Raw genomic sequence first — 15,211 nt, forward strand, 5'->3', positions numbered from 1 at the left:
CCCTTGTTGTATAGCTTTAGCCAGAAGATAGGGAGGTCTGTACAGTAAGAAGAATGAAATAGGAGGGTAATCATCACGATGCCGGCATCTTACAGCATAGGACAAATGAAGCATTTCTTTGTGGACTCTCAGTTTTACTCAGCATGAAAAATTTAAAAGTTTATAGAAAAACAAATACATTATGAAATTGTCCAAATGAAGGCACACAACTAAAATGTGATGCTTTTGAATTTGGTCGCCGTTTGCTCTATTTATTTATTTATTTATTTATTTATTTATTTGTGTAAGAGTGTATTTCTTGCATTTCCTGAAGAGGTCAGAAGAGGGCGCTGGATCCCCTGGATCTGGAGTTAGGATGGTTGTTAGCCATCATGTGGGTGCTGGGAATCAAACTCAGGTCCTTTGCAAGAGCAGTCAGTGCTTTTAACCACTGAGCCATCTCCCCAGCCTGCACTCTTTGCTCTATAGTTACACACAAGGCATTGACCTAGGATCAACAACAGTATTTTTCAAAGATGAATGGATGCTTACAGACTTGGGCCAGTAGTCAGTTCACTGAAGGGGATCTGTCTTTTTCTTATTCCCTAAGCTCATGGAATTATCAAAGAAAATGTGAAAAAAATTAGAAATGCTTTGATAAATTATAAAACTATTACAATCCATTTTATTTATTGTTAGTTTTGAATGTCTACACACAATCCTAATAGCTTACATTTGGAAGAGACATTTTTCTCTATGACAAAACAATAATTCCTGAAAGAGATGTCATCAGACCTCCCTTCCCTGAAACCCTTGTGGGGCAAGAGCTCATTCTGTTGAGCACCTTTCCATAGTGACTAACTCCATGATTCCAGTTACTGGAACTTACCTTTCTGTGGTGGGGAGGAAACTTTTATTTTGGGAATTAGATTACTTACGTGTTTGAAATTATAAGGTTTTATGAAGCTTTCTGTCCATTTGTCGTTTTCTTTTTGTTTGTTTGTTTGTTTGTTTGTTTGTTTGTTTTTTGTTTGTTGGGGAGGGTATCACTGTGTAGCCCAGACTGGCCTGGTACTCTCTCGTTCCCCCGTATCTCTTTCTCAAGTGCTGAGACTACAGGTATACACTGCCACACTCAGCTCCTTTGTCCTCTAGGCCTAAGTTCCCATGCCTATTTCTTGCATGAGTTGCAGTCCTGAGCAGTAGCACCTCTGTGATTATAGGAATCCCTAAAGCTCAACTCCAGTAGGGCTGGAGAGATGGCTCAGCACTTAAGAACACTGATTGTTCTTGCAGAAGACCCAGGTTCGAATCCCAGCACCCACATGGCAGCTAACAGCTGTCCGTAACTCCAGTCCCAGGGGATCTGATGGCCTCTTCTGTCCTCAGCAGGCATTACACGACACAGTGCACTTACCTACATGCAGGCAGTACACACATACACATAAAATAAAAATAAAAATAAAATGTTAAAAAAAAAGCTCAACTCTAGTGTGTACATAAATAAACCTGCTCACATGATCACCACCACCTTGTTTTCTGTGTCTGTTCACAAGGACAAGTGGAGCTAACATGCTTGTGTCATATTTCTTCTCCATTACTCTGAACTGTTATCAGAAAATAAAATGAAGTTAATTCATGTACATATAGACTCAGTCCCCTGTATGATGAATGGCTATTAATTTGGGGTTCAGAATAACAACCAAGTGTTCCCTGGTTTATACTGTCATGAGTGACTGTTCCTTGTACAGGTTGGTAAAATAACATATTCAAATGTAAGAAGCAAGTTAACAGTTCTCTTTTGGTTATTTTTAAGAAAAAAAAATGGTGTTATTGATTGATTGAATTACTACTGAAGGCTTCCTGTTAAACATGGCACACTGAGTGCATTCATTCAACTCTGCTCCCTGCTAGCCACTTTAAAATGAAAGGAGTAAGACAAAGAAAAGAAAACCACTCAAAGTATAAACCAACAGAAACAGAGAGAATAGGGAACAAAGGGAAAATATAGTCCAAATGAAAGGTGCCATAAAAATTTGCAAGCAGATAAATCATAATTGACTTAAAAGAGGGAAATAGTGGAGTTGGTCCCCCAAAGTGAAAGCTCCTCTGTGTGTGTGTGTGTGTGTGTGTGTGTGTGTGTGTGTAGCACACTCTGCTGATCCTCAGGATATTTCAGGAATTCAGGCTGGGGTGCCTCATAAGACTGAAAAGAAAGAATTATTTAAAACTCTTTTCTAAGAAGTAACCTACCTGACCTCCACATTCCCACTCCAGACTCAAAGGTCAGACTGCCCTGACCCTGACACACAAGATTGGAAGTTTATATCCGGGACAGCTTGAACAGAAAGTCTCTAGAATTTGTGAAATGAAGGATACTTCTTCTGAAGTCAGGGAAACTGAGTCAAACCTGAATGCTGAAGTTGACATCCCCTCCTCCCAACTTATTTCCCTGTTAGCCTTTAGGGTGATAGGTTTTGTCACCTGAGATAATTATACCTCTAGCCTAGAGACTGAGGATGTAAGAGGAACAGGATCACAGGAACCACCCAGCACGAAATAGGTCCTCTTCCCACCATTCAACAACTCCCATACCTATACTCCCAAGTAAGTTCTTTTTCCCCTCTTTTTATGACACAGGGTCTCATCAAGCCTTGCTTATCCTCAAACTGGCTATATGGCTGAGGACACTTTGAACTTCTAATCTCCTGAGAACTCGGATTATAGGCATGCAGCGCCATGCCTTGTTTTTGTCGTATTAAGGAACAGATCCTGGGCTTCCTGCATGCTAGACAAGCAATACCAATTTAGCTATATCCCCATCCATTTTTGGTTGTTTTCTGAGATAGGATCTAGTCATGTAGTACAGAGTGGCTTTTAAACGTGAACTCCTTCTACCTCAGCCTCCTGAATGCTAGGATTACATATGTGTGTGTGTGTGTGTGTGTGTGTGTGTGTGTGTGTGTGTGTGTTGCTATGCCTGGCTTCAGTAAGGTTTTTTAAGTGATTTTAAAAGTTTTTATTTAAAAATATGAATAACTATCTCTGGGTTTCTAAAATCAGAGTCTGAAATAAATAGAAAAAAGTACAGAAACAAGGGAAGGAGAAGCAAATCTAAGCTTTTGGCAGCAAAAAGAAGATGCTAATCCCACAAAAAAATATCAGAGGGGAACACTGAGGAAGTTGAAATTTGAAGTTAAAAATTCAGTAATAGTTACTTTTAACAAAGTAATAAAACACCTGGAAGAAAACTGAAAAATCTCAAAAAAAATCCAAAGGACAATGAGATGGAAACCAGGGGAGGAAACTGAGAAAAAGGGCCAGGAAGCTGTTTCCTCTGAGTCGAATTCCACCGGGAGACAGGGATGGAAGTTGAAGGGACATTACCAAATATGCAAAAGAAAAAGACAATTTAAAACTGAGAAGCAATGCATTTCCATAGTGAAAGGGACTGAATGCCAGCACAGTGGAAAAGAGAAAAAAAGAGCTCTAGCAAAGTGCATTACTGTGAAACTTCTGATGATGGGAGAAAAAAGAATCTTTGAGAAGAGGAAGGAAAAAAAACCAAATGCAGGTCTCTCTGACAGCGGCCTGACCAGTGTCCCTGCAGCAGCACATCCTGAGAACTTACTTGGTACAAATGAAGATTCACACACGCAAACATACATACACTGGACAGAAAATCTAGTAGCAAAGGACTCTACAACCAGTGCCTCAAGAATGCCCTCCTCCAGTTCCTATGTTGGCTGAAGCCTGGATGATATTGAACTGAAGATGCAGGATGGGAATACCCCCTGGCTCCTAAAACTATGACCTTAAGCACTGAGCTAGAGGAGCAGCCAGCCTTCCCAGTCTCAAGAGAGAAACACTCCTTGGCTGAGCATGGTGAACACCCGAACTACCAGTACTGCAAAGACGTTTCCAGATATGGGGAAGCTAATGGAAGAGGTGGCCCAGGAAAATGAGAGCGTAAACCAAGAAAGATAAGGATGGGGCATATGGGCATTTTGATGCCATTGCAGGGACAAATTATAAAAGGAGTCTCCTGGAACAAGGCTCAGTGCCAGGGGATGCCAGTTCTTCCCAGATGCCACTGTAGCAATTCTGGTTATAGGTAGTGTTCGTCATCCAAATCTGAAATCCCAGCCTCTTACAGCTGCAAAGAATTCATTCTATTCCATTTCCCTTCAGTTACAGGTGAGAAAATTCAGGTTCACTAAGCGATACAGATGAAGACATGGAAACCAGGGATAGAGTCAGATCCTTTCTGAGCACTGAAGTTTGAATTGTTGCATCTTTGAGCAGATTCATTCCTGTAGGGAGCCACCTCTGTGTTTGCTTTCCTGCCCCGGTGGGTAGTGCTAGGGGGGTGTCCTGGTTTCTGGTGCCCACAGGCTTCTTGGACAGTCATTCCTATGCATCTCTGTGAACCAGTCTAAAGCTAATCCTGGACTAGTCAAGATTGTTCACTTCTAGGTCTTGGACCCATTCATTTAATCCTGAGTTCTAGGAGAACAAAGATGAATTAATTAGAGGTTACAAGTAAATCACAGACCAGTAGGAAGCCTCAGACTCACAGGTTAACCAGAGCAGAGCTCTGATGTGTGAAAATACTTCTTCCTAGAAGAGGTAGGGAGAATTTTAAAGGATTTTTTAAAATTACATTTATTTATTTGTGTGTGTGTATATGTACATGCACCTACCACATGGACAGAGGACATGTGGAGGTCAGAGGACAACCCATAGGCGTTGGTTCTCACCTTCCACCATGTGAGTCCTGAAGATCAAACTCAGATTGTCAGGCTTGGCAGCAAGCCCCTTTACCCACTGAGCCCTCCCTAGCCCCAGAAATTTTTAAGATTTTATTGTTAAAGCAGAGTTAACTTTATTTCACAGAAATTATTTCAACCTAAAATAAGTTTTCAGTAGCTTTGCACTTTATCATCCTCTTAGAGAGATTTTTTTCAATTTCTGTTTACACAGAGGACTAAATTGGACTTAGACTTGGGGATCAAAGAAGGGTTCTGTCAAATGGGCATGAATGGGCTTTTGACATGCGTTTCTTTTTTCATGTTTAACATGTGTTATAACTGGCACACATATAAAGAGCCCTGATTATTGTTGGACCTCTGTGTTAAAATAATGTGTTATAGCCATCTTTATCCTGTTTATGATCCAAAAGATAATTATACCATGTTGACCTGACTTTTAGCCGAAAAGAACTGAGGCTCGGCTTCGTATACCATAGCGCCTTTGCTTGTTAGTATCATTAGTTCTTAACCAAGACTCTGCCTCCTTCGGAAGTTTCCGTAGTTGGCTTTCTTTGATGCCACAGCCCTAGTGGGCCAGTCTAAACATGTGTGTTCTCTTAATGAAACTTCCTAATTATCTTTTTTGCAAAGAGATGAGCAAAGGCTGTTTATTTTTATCTGGATAGAAGAGATTCTTCACCTGCCAAGTCTTTCTGTTAAAAGAAGCCTAATATTATGGGGTGGTAGTTATTCTAGCCAAAGTAGTTTTCAGGAAGGCTCAAGGAAACACTTTTTTTATGCCAGGAGGAGGAAAGGGGGCAGTTGTTGAAAATAAATGTCCTTTAATATGTTTGCAGAGTGTAGTGCTTTCATTAACAACTTGCAATTTCAGTATAAATGATGCTAAGCTGGTTGCTTGTAAGTTTATATACAAATCAGTATTTCCTTGAGGCCAGGCCAGAGTTGACCAAACATTTCATGTGCTTGCTGTGCTGATTGTGTGGAATGACCACAGATCCAGCAATTGTTAGTGAGTGACGGAATAGAACTGGAGGGGTATGAATAGAGTGATACATTTCAGGAAGAGAGAGCATTGTTAGTGACAGTAACAGAACTGGAGGGGTGTGAGTAGAGTGATATATTCTAGGAAGAGAGAGCACTGCAAATGTCTGAAAAACAGTTTCATATCCTCTGTGAAGGGAGAATGCCTCCTGCACATAGTATCACTAAATACCAGGACTGCATGTTCTCACACATCTCAACTGCAAGGCCTCGAGCTGCCTTTTATCTTGTGCAATAGGTAGGAGACAGTTGAAACTACTGACAGATGTTTCTTATTCATCAAGAAGCAAGAGCTTGATTGGTTCAGGAATTCTAGTAAGAAAAAAACCTGATCTTCCAGTTCCTCACTAGAAGGATATGCTACTCTGATCTTCCCTTTTCTGACCCTGGAAATAAATTGTCACGATTTAAATTCACTTAACAGCACATGAGTGCTTTTGAGACACACTTTCTGGAGATCACAGTGAATAAAAACTAGAAGCAGTCATGTCATGTCAAGTGGTCCAGTCCCTAACCTTATCAGCTCTATTTTACAGTTACTAATTTCACCCAAGTTTACATTCAGAACAGATGTTCTGAGTGTCAGAACAAAGGAGCATAATCCCAGTATGTGAGGCTGGACCATATTTGGAGGCCACAGATACATCTGATGTGCTGGTACGGTCTCTTCTTCGCAGCAGCACCTTATACTAGCAGAACCAGAGGGAACCCCATACCTTAGAAGGTCCAGACACAAAACATAAACGTAACAGTGAATGGAAACTCCTGTAGAGCTGAACTTGGCCCCAAGACCAGAGTTACAGAGTGAGCTGGAGACCTAGGAGTCTATACAGTGGGGGACAAAGGCTTGGGTAGACTCTGGAAGCCAGAAGAAGAGCGGTGAGTCTAGGCATGGTACCAGTATTTGATCCTGGATCCCCCACATTGATTTAGGAGTCTCTCACATGGTGTGCTGCACCTGTTCTTGCCTGTCATTCATCAGGTCTTTCTACCCACTCCTGCCAGAGCAGCCATTGTATAAGATGCATGTAATGGTATCACTCTATTATTTGAAAGCCTCTGGCCTCTTCCCAGAGATGATCCTGAGATAAAAAGCCATAGCCTAACATGGTTTCAAGGGCCTCCCTTGACCTACGAGATCTCCTCTTGGCTACATCCCTCTTCATCTTCTCTACCCAGGAACCCGCTACCCCACAGCCATCCAGGTGTTCTCTCATTTCCTCAAGGAGAAGCCTTGCTTCATTCTTTCTTGTTTTAGCCCCTGGTGCATGCTTCTTCTGCTGCTTAGAGCAACCCTAGTCTCTTCTCCCATTTGCGAGGCTAACAGCATCCCTCTGGGCTTAGCGAAGCTGTTACCTATCTATGCTCTTCCCACCACACTGGAGGTGCCTGACCTTGGTACTCCTCTGCTGTCCCTTCCTTCTCACAGCACTGACTCTACTTCTGAGTTCTCTCATTCGCCCACTGTTCTCCCCTCTAGACTTATAGCTTGGGGTGTCAAGGGCATCTCTATATTCTTCATGGTTAGGTTTCCCTCTAGCACTCTTAAATACCATCAGAGGAAAATGGGAAGCCATGTTTGCCTCTGCATTTTAAGGTATTTGGCAAAGTCAGACAAAAGATGACATTGGCCTCAAAATGAAGCCATTTATTTTTGGACTTCAGAAGCCAAGATTGAAATACCTGGGACTCCTGTTTTTCCTGTGGCCACTTTGAAAGCTGGAAGGAACCAACTGTCTGTGTTCCTAACTAACCATGCCCAGCAGGTCTGTTTGTCCTGAAGGGACTAATTATACTTCGCCGCAGCAGTGATTTGACCACGGAACTCTCTGTACCATCAACAAACAGAGAAGACCAAATATTCCTAGTCTAAGATGGGTTTGCATGGGGCTGGCACACCTCCCAGGGCTTGTGGTGCCATGATGTCCTTTGCAGACAATGGAAAGGTGGGATTTGTCTGTGCCGTTAGAGTGGATGAGAGATGTTTTTGTATTTAAGCATTGCACATTTTTTCACCCAAAATATTAATCAGCTGCGATGCTTTTGAATGTGTTGATCAATTTTTGGCATTTATCCATTATTTGGAGGAAATCCAAAGCTAGACCTGAACTGAATCCTTGTGTGCTAAAATGGCTATTTGTGACCCAATCACTGAAATATATTTATTTTGAGAGTTTCAGGTAATAAAAGTTTTTTTTTTTTCCTTCGTGTAGTTACCTCTCTCTCTCTCTCTCTCTTACTCTCTCTCTCGCTCTCTCTCTTGCTCTCGCTCTCGCTCTCAAACTCTCTTTCATGATATAAAGCAAGTTTTTTGTTGTTGTTTGTTTTTGTTTTAAAATGGTGCCTATCAGGTGGTAATCTGCCAGTTAGTCAAAGACGTAATAAGAAACTGGCATTTGGATTTGATTCAATTCCATTAGGACAGATTTCAATTTTTGTGATACAGGGGCTATTATCCTGGCAGTTGTAAGGGATTTTTGTGCTGGTAGGCCAAGCTGACAAAGGCTACACTGTGCACATCTAGAATGGAGCACTTTCAAACTGCAATTTAGGAGGTGTGCAGTTCAGGAAATTGCTGGCTTTGGCTGGACCATACTTTTACTGCAAGGAAAATTTTATTCGTCACTCAAGTAATTGGCAGTTTAAATACCTTGTTCATAATTACCTTATAAACAAACGAATATATAAACCCAAGTGTCTATGATTTGTTATCTAACTCATAGCCTCATTTGACCTGCATGAGAGACACCTGTGGACCTCCCATCCCTACTCTGAAAAATGAATTTGTTGCATTTATTATTAAAAAATGACTACAGCTGCTATTTGTGTTTTGTTGTTGTGAATTACTATGTAAAGGTGGATAGAATAGCTCCAGACAGCCTGGGCCCAAAGCAGATGCAAAGGTGAGGGGACAGGGTAGGATCTGGGCATTTTGGTGCTGTTCCACTGTTGGAGGAGAACACCCTTGTAATACAGACACCGGGTTATGTATTTAAAAGAAAATGTCTGTCCCTCAAAGTGTGGTTTTGTTTAGCTCCCACACCCTGACCCTAAGGCCCATGGCTTGTTTCTTGGACAGATTCCATCTCCGGGGCCTAGAAACTGACTAATTGACTCACTTACATTACCTCACAGCTAGATCAAGGCATTTGTACACTGGTGAGTCCAGATGTGGGAAATGGTCACAATCAAAGGTCATGGCTGACTTGACTCTAAACAAAGTCTGTTAGAGTTTATGGGAATTTGAGGGGCTTGGTAATTTGTGACTCATACATAGGACTGCTAATCTTTTTTTTTTTTTTTTTTTTTTAACTTTACTATGAGTTTTAAAGGCATGCATTGTCTGCTTGGTACCTTTTAACCTTTCATAGTATTGCTTTTAAAAATGGAGTTTCTTGTACATTTGAACTTTAAAAATTAAAAAAGACAATGTCCACAATCCTTAAAAGGAATATGCTGTGGGTTTTGACTCTGTTTTGAGAATGTTAGTCTGTTGTTAAGAGTTTGTACCTGTGGAGTTCCCCCCTGGTTGTTTCTTGTGGAGAAAGCAGCATCTGACATTTGCAGGGCCAGGAAATCATCATCTTAATTGTAGTGGGTGCCAAACACACACAAACCCCTGGGGGCCGGCCTGCCCAAAAAAGGGTAAATGCACAGATTGAAAGGGAATCCTGTCTGCATCCATGATGATGGCTCAGTGAGCCAGTTGGATTTCCACATCAGTTTGAGGAGTTATGCATACATTCAAGGTAAAAACTAGTAGACCTTTCTGAAAGAACATATATAGTAAGAATTTAATTATGAAAAGAGCTTTGATACCCTATATCCTATAAAATAAGCCTTCCGGGATTGTTTTGGGTCCAATCCCGACTTCCTCTGTGGGATGGTTCAGAAGTGGTTGCACTGGAGATGTGCAAAGCTCTGGTGTCCTAACTTTAGATGATCTATTCTATCTATATGAGAGAAACTTTTATGACTGAATGGCATAATCTATGTAAAGTGTTTAGGGTAGGGTTTGGCACCTAATCTGTGCTTACCACAAATTCCATACACATTCCAACACAGTGAGATGAACACATTGCTTCAAAGCAGGATAAACGCAATCTTCTTTATTATTGAATTTTTATGTTTCATACACTGTATTTTAATTATATTTAGAGCGCCCTCCCCTATCTGCACCCCTCTTATAGCTCCCCCACTAGTTTTCAGGTACTCTGTCACATATATTTAGGCCTACCAAGCTAAGTTAACACAAACTTCTTTAAAGAAATTTGCAATATGGCAGAGGCCACTGGTGTGCGTGATCTGTTGAGATATGGTGTAGGATTATGTGAAGGTATTTGACAGATGCACATAACCTCTAAACTGGAGAGAGGCTCTGAGTTATTAACAATGCAAGAAAGCTTAATAAATTCAAAGCACTGTAAAATCCAGCTTTTGGTAAGAGACTTTACTCTTATGAACTATATTTTCTAACTGAGAGAAATACACATATGAAATAGATTTTCTAAATTTTTTGGGAAGATTGAATGCAAACTGTACACGTATTGCCATGAGGCTTTTATAAGATGCAGAGCTCAGATTCTCTTGCTATTTTGGGCTTGTAAAGAGAAAATCTTCCTGTGATTGTTCTAGCTTTTCTACTTGAACATGTTATCTTTCTCTTCTAAATGATGATCTAGAAAGTCCATGCCACCTTATCCGGTATGGCAGTTGAGATGGCCTGTGTGTCTAGTTGATTTCTGTTTTCTAACAAATTCCTCTTGGAAGATATGGTACCAATGTCCATTTAAGAGCTTTGACTCCCCCCGCTTCCATATGAAGTGCAGTAGCGCCAGTAGAATAGAGGTAGAAATGTCCCACGTGTTCTGTCCCATTTGATGCTATCCAGCTCTGCAAAAGTGGACACTGTAATGAAGAAACTGAATTCTAACTTTTTTTGTTTTGTTTTGAGTCATGGTCTTACTATATAGCCCAGGCTCACCCAGAACTTGGCAATACTTAAACTTTAGCCTCTAGAGTACTAGGATTATAAGTGTATGCTTCCATACCTGGTAATATTTACTAGTGACTATATGTATACATATGTGCATTGCAGGTTGTATGTGTGTGTGATCATGAATGCTGGTCCATGAACATTTCTTTACATTTCAAATGCTAGTGGCTGCCATTGTGGTCTGTTCTGGTCTATTGTTGAGATTCTTGATGTCTAGCATGTTTTAATCTGGGTCTGGGATTATTTAGACTGGTGTGCTCTTCTGGGGTACCTTTGTAACATGGAAAGCCCTGTGATACTTCCACTGGGATTGAAACCTCTGTCAATTCTCTAAACTTTGCTGAAAGAGAAAGTGATCTGTTCAGCCAGGCTCTACACAGCTCCAGACTGATGAGTACTGAGATGACATGGGCACCTGTGGAGTGAGGGTGCTTGCTAAGAGAAGAATTAAATTATGAATCAAAGAGTGGGGCTGGTAAGATGGCATTGTAAGCAAAGGTGCTTGCTGTCTAAACCTGGAGACCTGAGTTCAAACCACAGAACCCATGTGAACTCATAAAGTTCAAGTAGAAAACTAATTGGGCAAAGTTATCTTCTGACCTCCAAACATGTGCCATGGTATGTGGACATCCCCCCATGCATTTATAATAGTAAGTACAATAATTTTTTTAAAAGAAGAAGGAATTAGATCTATAGGGCCTGATATAACCACTTGGTGCTAAGCACTTCATTTGCCATTTAACAAAACAAGGAAGTAGTCAGAAAAAATCAACCTAGAAGAAAAAACAAACTCATTGTCATTAAATGTATACCAGCTAGACAGATATATTCAGTAGTACCTCAAGCTGATATACGAATGTTTTTCATCTTTTCTAACTCAGTGACTACAGTAGCTGTGAAGCTGATGTTTGACTTCTAACAGTACTGTTTAGATCAATTTGTTTTTCATATTTCTGAAGAACAAGATATAAATAAGAACCATTTTTCTCCTTTTAGTTTGCTGTACTATTAAACCCGCTATGTGGGTGTCTCTTAATTGTAGGGCTGGAAACAGGATCACTGAGATATTCCCTGAACACCTGAAGCGGTTTCAGTCCCTTGAAACATTGGACCTGAGTAGCAACAATATTTCAGAACTTAAAACTGCGTTTCCACCCTTACAACTCAAGTATCTGTAAGTATAAATTGCCAAAGGCTTTCACCTGCAATGAAACTATTATTATAATGGAAAAAAAAACTTTAAAGTAGAGAAAATTCTATTTTATTGCTGTTGGATCAAAATATAACTTTCTTATTGACTTAAAATTCATTATTAGCCTAAGTAGCTATGCTGTGTTTTCTGGTCTTACAGTTTTGGGTCACAATCAGATACTCTTTCTCCAAAAGAAACCATATGAGGTACAAACCGCTTCTTTTTTTAAAATGATCTAAACTAGAGCATTGCTGTTTATTAATAATGAATTTTTCACAAAGCGAATATATATTCATAATAAATTTTTGTAACCTTCAAATATCTCCATCTGTCTTTCCTGGCAATGCATGTGCACAGTTACTTCCCTTGATGCTGTCACTGAATACCTACCTACCAGAAGAAATTTAAGGGAAGAAGGACTTTTTTTGAGTTGTATGTTGAGGGGACAATCCATCATGACAGGGAAGGCGTGGTGTAAGGAATGAGAGTTGGCTGGTCATATTGTGGACAGGAAGTAGGGCCAGAGCATAAAAGCTTAAGGGACCTCCCCCTGTGACTCACTTCCTCTAGCTAGACCCCCACCTTCCAAAGAGTCTGCGACTTTCCAAAAGAGTACTACCTATTAGAAAACAAGTATGTAAGCCTTATGTAGGGCATTTCACATCCAAACCATAATGTGTGATTCTTTTTATTTTTATTTATTATTTTTCTGGTACTGGGACTGGAACTCAGGGCTTCACCCATGCCAAGTAAGTGCCCTACTGTTAAACTGTACCCAGTCTCATATGTATGAACCTAATCAACATTTGTCCATGGATACCTAAACAGTAATTATTTTAAGTGTTCATTGATGGTCAGATTCTCTGGAGAGTCTGTAGTAGAGATGACACGCATCTCAACTTCCCAAAGAAACGTGAATGAGCTGTTCATCTTCAAACTTTTAACAGGTATATCAACAGCAACCGAGTTACATCCATGGAACCAGGGTATTTTGACAATTTGGCAAACACACTTGTGGTGCTGAAGTTGAACAGGAACCGAATCTCAGTCATCCCCCCCAAGATGTTTAAACTGCCTCAGCTGCAACACCTGTAAGTCAAAGTGGCCTTTTAGATACTGTGTCCTCACCTCCTCCAAACCTTGGTGTCTGTTCTGATGCCCACAGTGTAGCAGAAAGAGCTTAGACAGAAGCATGTGACTACTGCCTTCCTTTTCATAGCTGCAGTTGTAGAAACTGTGAATTGGAAGGAGACTTCCAGTCACCTCAGCTAGCTGCTGTCTGACAGGACATGTTAGAGGGTTCCTGAAAGAACAAGCGGTATGACACTGAGCAGCCCCCGTACAAAGGTGCTTTTGTGGCCCTGGAGCTGTAGTTTATGAGAATAATACCGACAACTCCATGAGGCTCTGATAGCTTAAGTGGCTGTGAAGAACTGTCTTGTTAATAATGGTAGAATGATCTGTGAGCAGGCTTCTGCAGTGGTGTTTTTCAGCCTTGGCTGCACATTACAGATAGTTGGGGAGCTTTTAAAAAAAACCCAGTACCAGGCCACACCCTAGACTGAGTGCATTAAAACCCCTTGGGGTTAGGATCCAGGCTTCAGGAACTTTAAAAGCTCCTCACATGAATCCAGTGTTCAGCCAAAGTGGAGAACTGTTGCCTACAGGAAACCATCGGATGGAAAAAGAATTGGGAGAGATGGTAACCGTCTTTGCAAGTATGTGGGGCAGGATGCCGTTGCTGCTCCAGAGTGGATCTCCTGATTTACTGGAATGTTCAACACTCTCATTCTGCATCATCTAAAAATGAATATCAATTTGTTTACTATTACACTGAGTGGACAGCAGTTTAAAAATTAAAATGTAATGTAGTTTCTTTATTATTCCAAATGTATATCACATATTTTAGACATTCACTCCCTGTAAAAAATTGAATTTTTTTTTTAACAGAAAGGTTTAGAAATTGGAAGCATTCTGTATAGTTTAGCACTGACTGGGTTAAAGATATTGTGGCATATGATATGTTTTATCACTACCTCCAGAACTTAATTGTCCTGTGAACTAACTTAAATTGTAATATCCAATGCAGTGAACTGAACCGAAACAAGATTAAAAATGTAGATGGACTGACATTCCAAGGCCTTGGTGCTCTCAAGTCTCTGAAAATGCAAAGAAATGGCGTAACAAAGCTTATGGATGGAGCTTTCTGGGGGCTAAGCAACATGGAAATCTTGTAAGTGTGGGTTATTGTGGTGCCCGCTCAGATAAATGAACCTGAAGCATTTAGTAAACACTCAGTAGCTCTGATGGGAAAGCCTGTGTTAAAACCTCAAAATGCATAACTGAAGTTATCATTTATTACCCAGTTTTGTTTCAGACAATCAGAGAATTTATAAGTATATAAATCTCTTGCTGCTGGCTTTATGTACCCAAAGCTAATTACCTTAGGAATAATAGGGATATGTAATAGGTTGTAGTTATATGTCCTCTTCGAAGAGGCTAATGAACTCTGGGTCCTCCCTTTGGTTCTTACTGTGAATACAGGCAACTGGACCATAACAACCTGACCGAGATTACCAAGGGCTGGCTGTACGGGCTGCTGATGCTGCAGGAGCTTCATCTCAGCCAGAATGCCATCAACAGGATCAGTCCTGATGCCTGGGAGTTCTGCCAGAAGCTCAGTGAGCTGTAAGTTGCCTTTTGTTCTCCTCAGGTTCAAGAGCAGGGATCGTGCCAGAGCCTGAGTTCCTTACCACTGATCTGTGAAATGTTCATAACAGAGTTTCCAAGGTGACAGCTATTTTCACATGCGACGTTGTCATTGTATTTCTGTTGTGATATACTGAGGCCAACTCTACTCTTTTCAGGTCTGTGGCACATGGGCAAAAGTAGTCATGGTTTCATGTTTTGTTTTGTTTTTTAATTACTGAGATTAAAATAGTGTTTACCTGGACAGTATTAAAACAGAATGGTAAAATAGAAACATAGAACGATTGTGGGGCTGGAGAGATGGCTCAGTGGTTAAGAACACTGGCTGTTCTTGCAGAAGACCTGGGTTCAAATCCCAGCACCCACCTGGCAGCTAACAACTGTCCGTAACTCCAGTTCCAGGGGATCTGACAGCCTCTTCTGTCCTCCGCAGGCATCGCATGACACAGGCATTGCACAACACGGGTGCACTTACCTACATGCAGGCAACATGCGTATACATAAAAATAATAAATAAAATGT

General features: G+C 40.7%; 1 protein-coding gene across 1 annotated transcript in view; it reads left to right on the forward strand.

Moving 5' to 3' along the window:
• Nucleotides 1-15,211, forward strand: part of Lrig3 (leucine rich repeats and immunoglobulin like domains 3) — a 49,361-nt gene that overhangs the window by 17,334 nt on the left and 16,816 nt on the right. Inside the window, exons 4-7 of the mRNA XM_008846153.2 lie at nucleotides 11,831-11,962; nucleotides 12,928-13,071; nucleotides 14,070-14,213; nucleotides 14,525-14,668. Coding sequence (XP_008844375.1) covers nucleotides 11,831-11,962; nucleotides 12,928-13,071; nucleotides 14,070-14,213; nucleotides 14,525-14,668 — 564 coding nt within the window. The remainder of the gene's footprint in view (nucleotides 1-11,830; nucleotides 11,963-12,927; nucleotides 13,072-14,069; nucleotides 14,214-14,524; nucleotides 14,669-15,211) is intronic.

The sequence above is a fragment of the Nannospalax galili genome, unplaced genomic scaffold (assembly GCF_000622305.1).
Source record: "Nannospalax galili isolate Female #2095 unplaced genomic scaffold, S.galili_v1.0 scaffold202, whole genome shotgun sequence".
NCBI classification, from domain to species: domain Eukaryota; kingdom Metazoa; phylum Chordata; class Mammalia; order Rodentia; family Spalacidae; genus Nannospalax; species Nannospalax galili.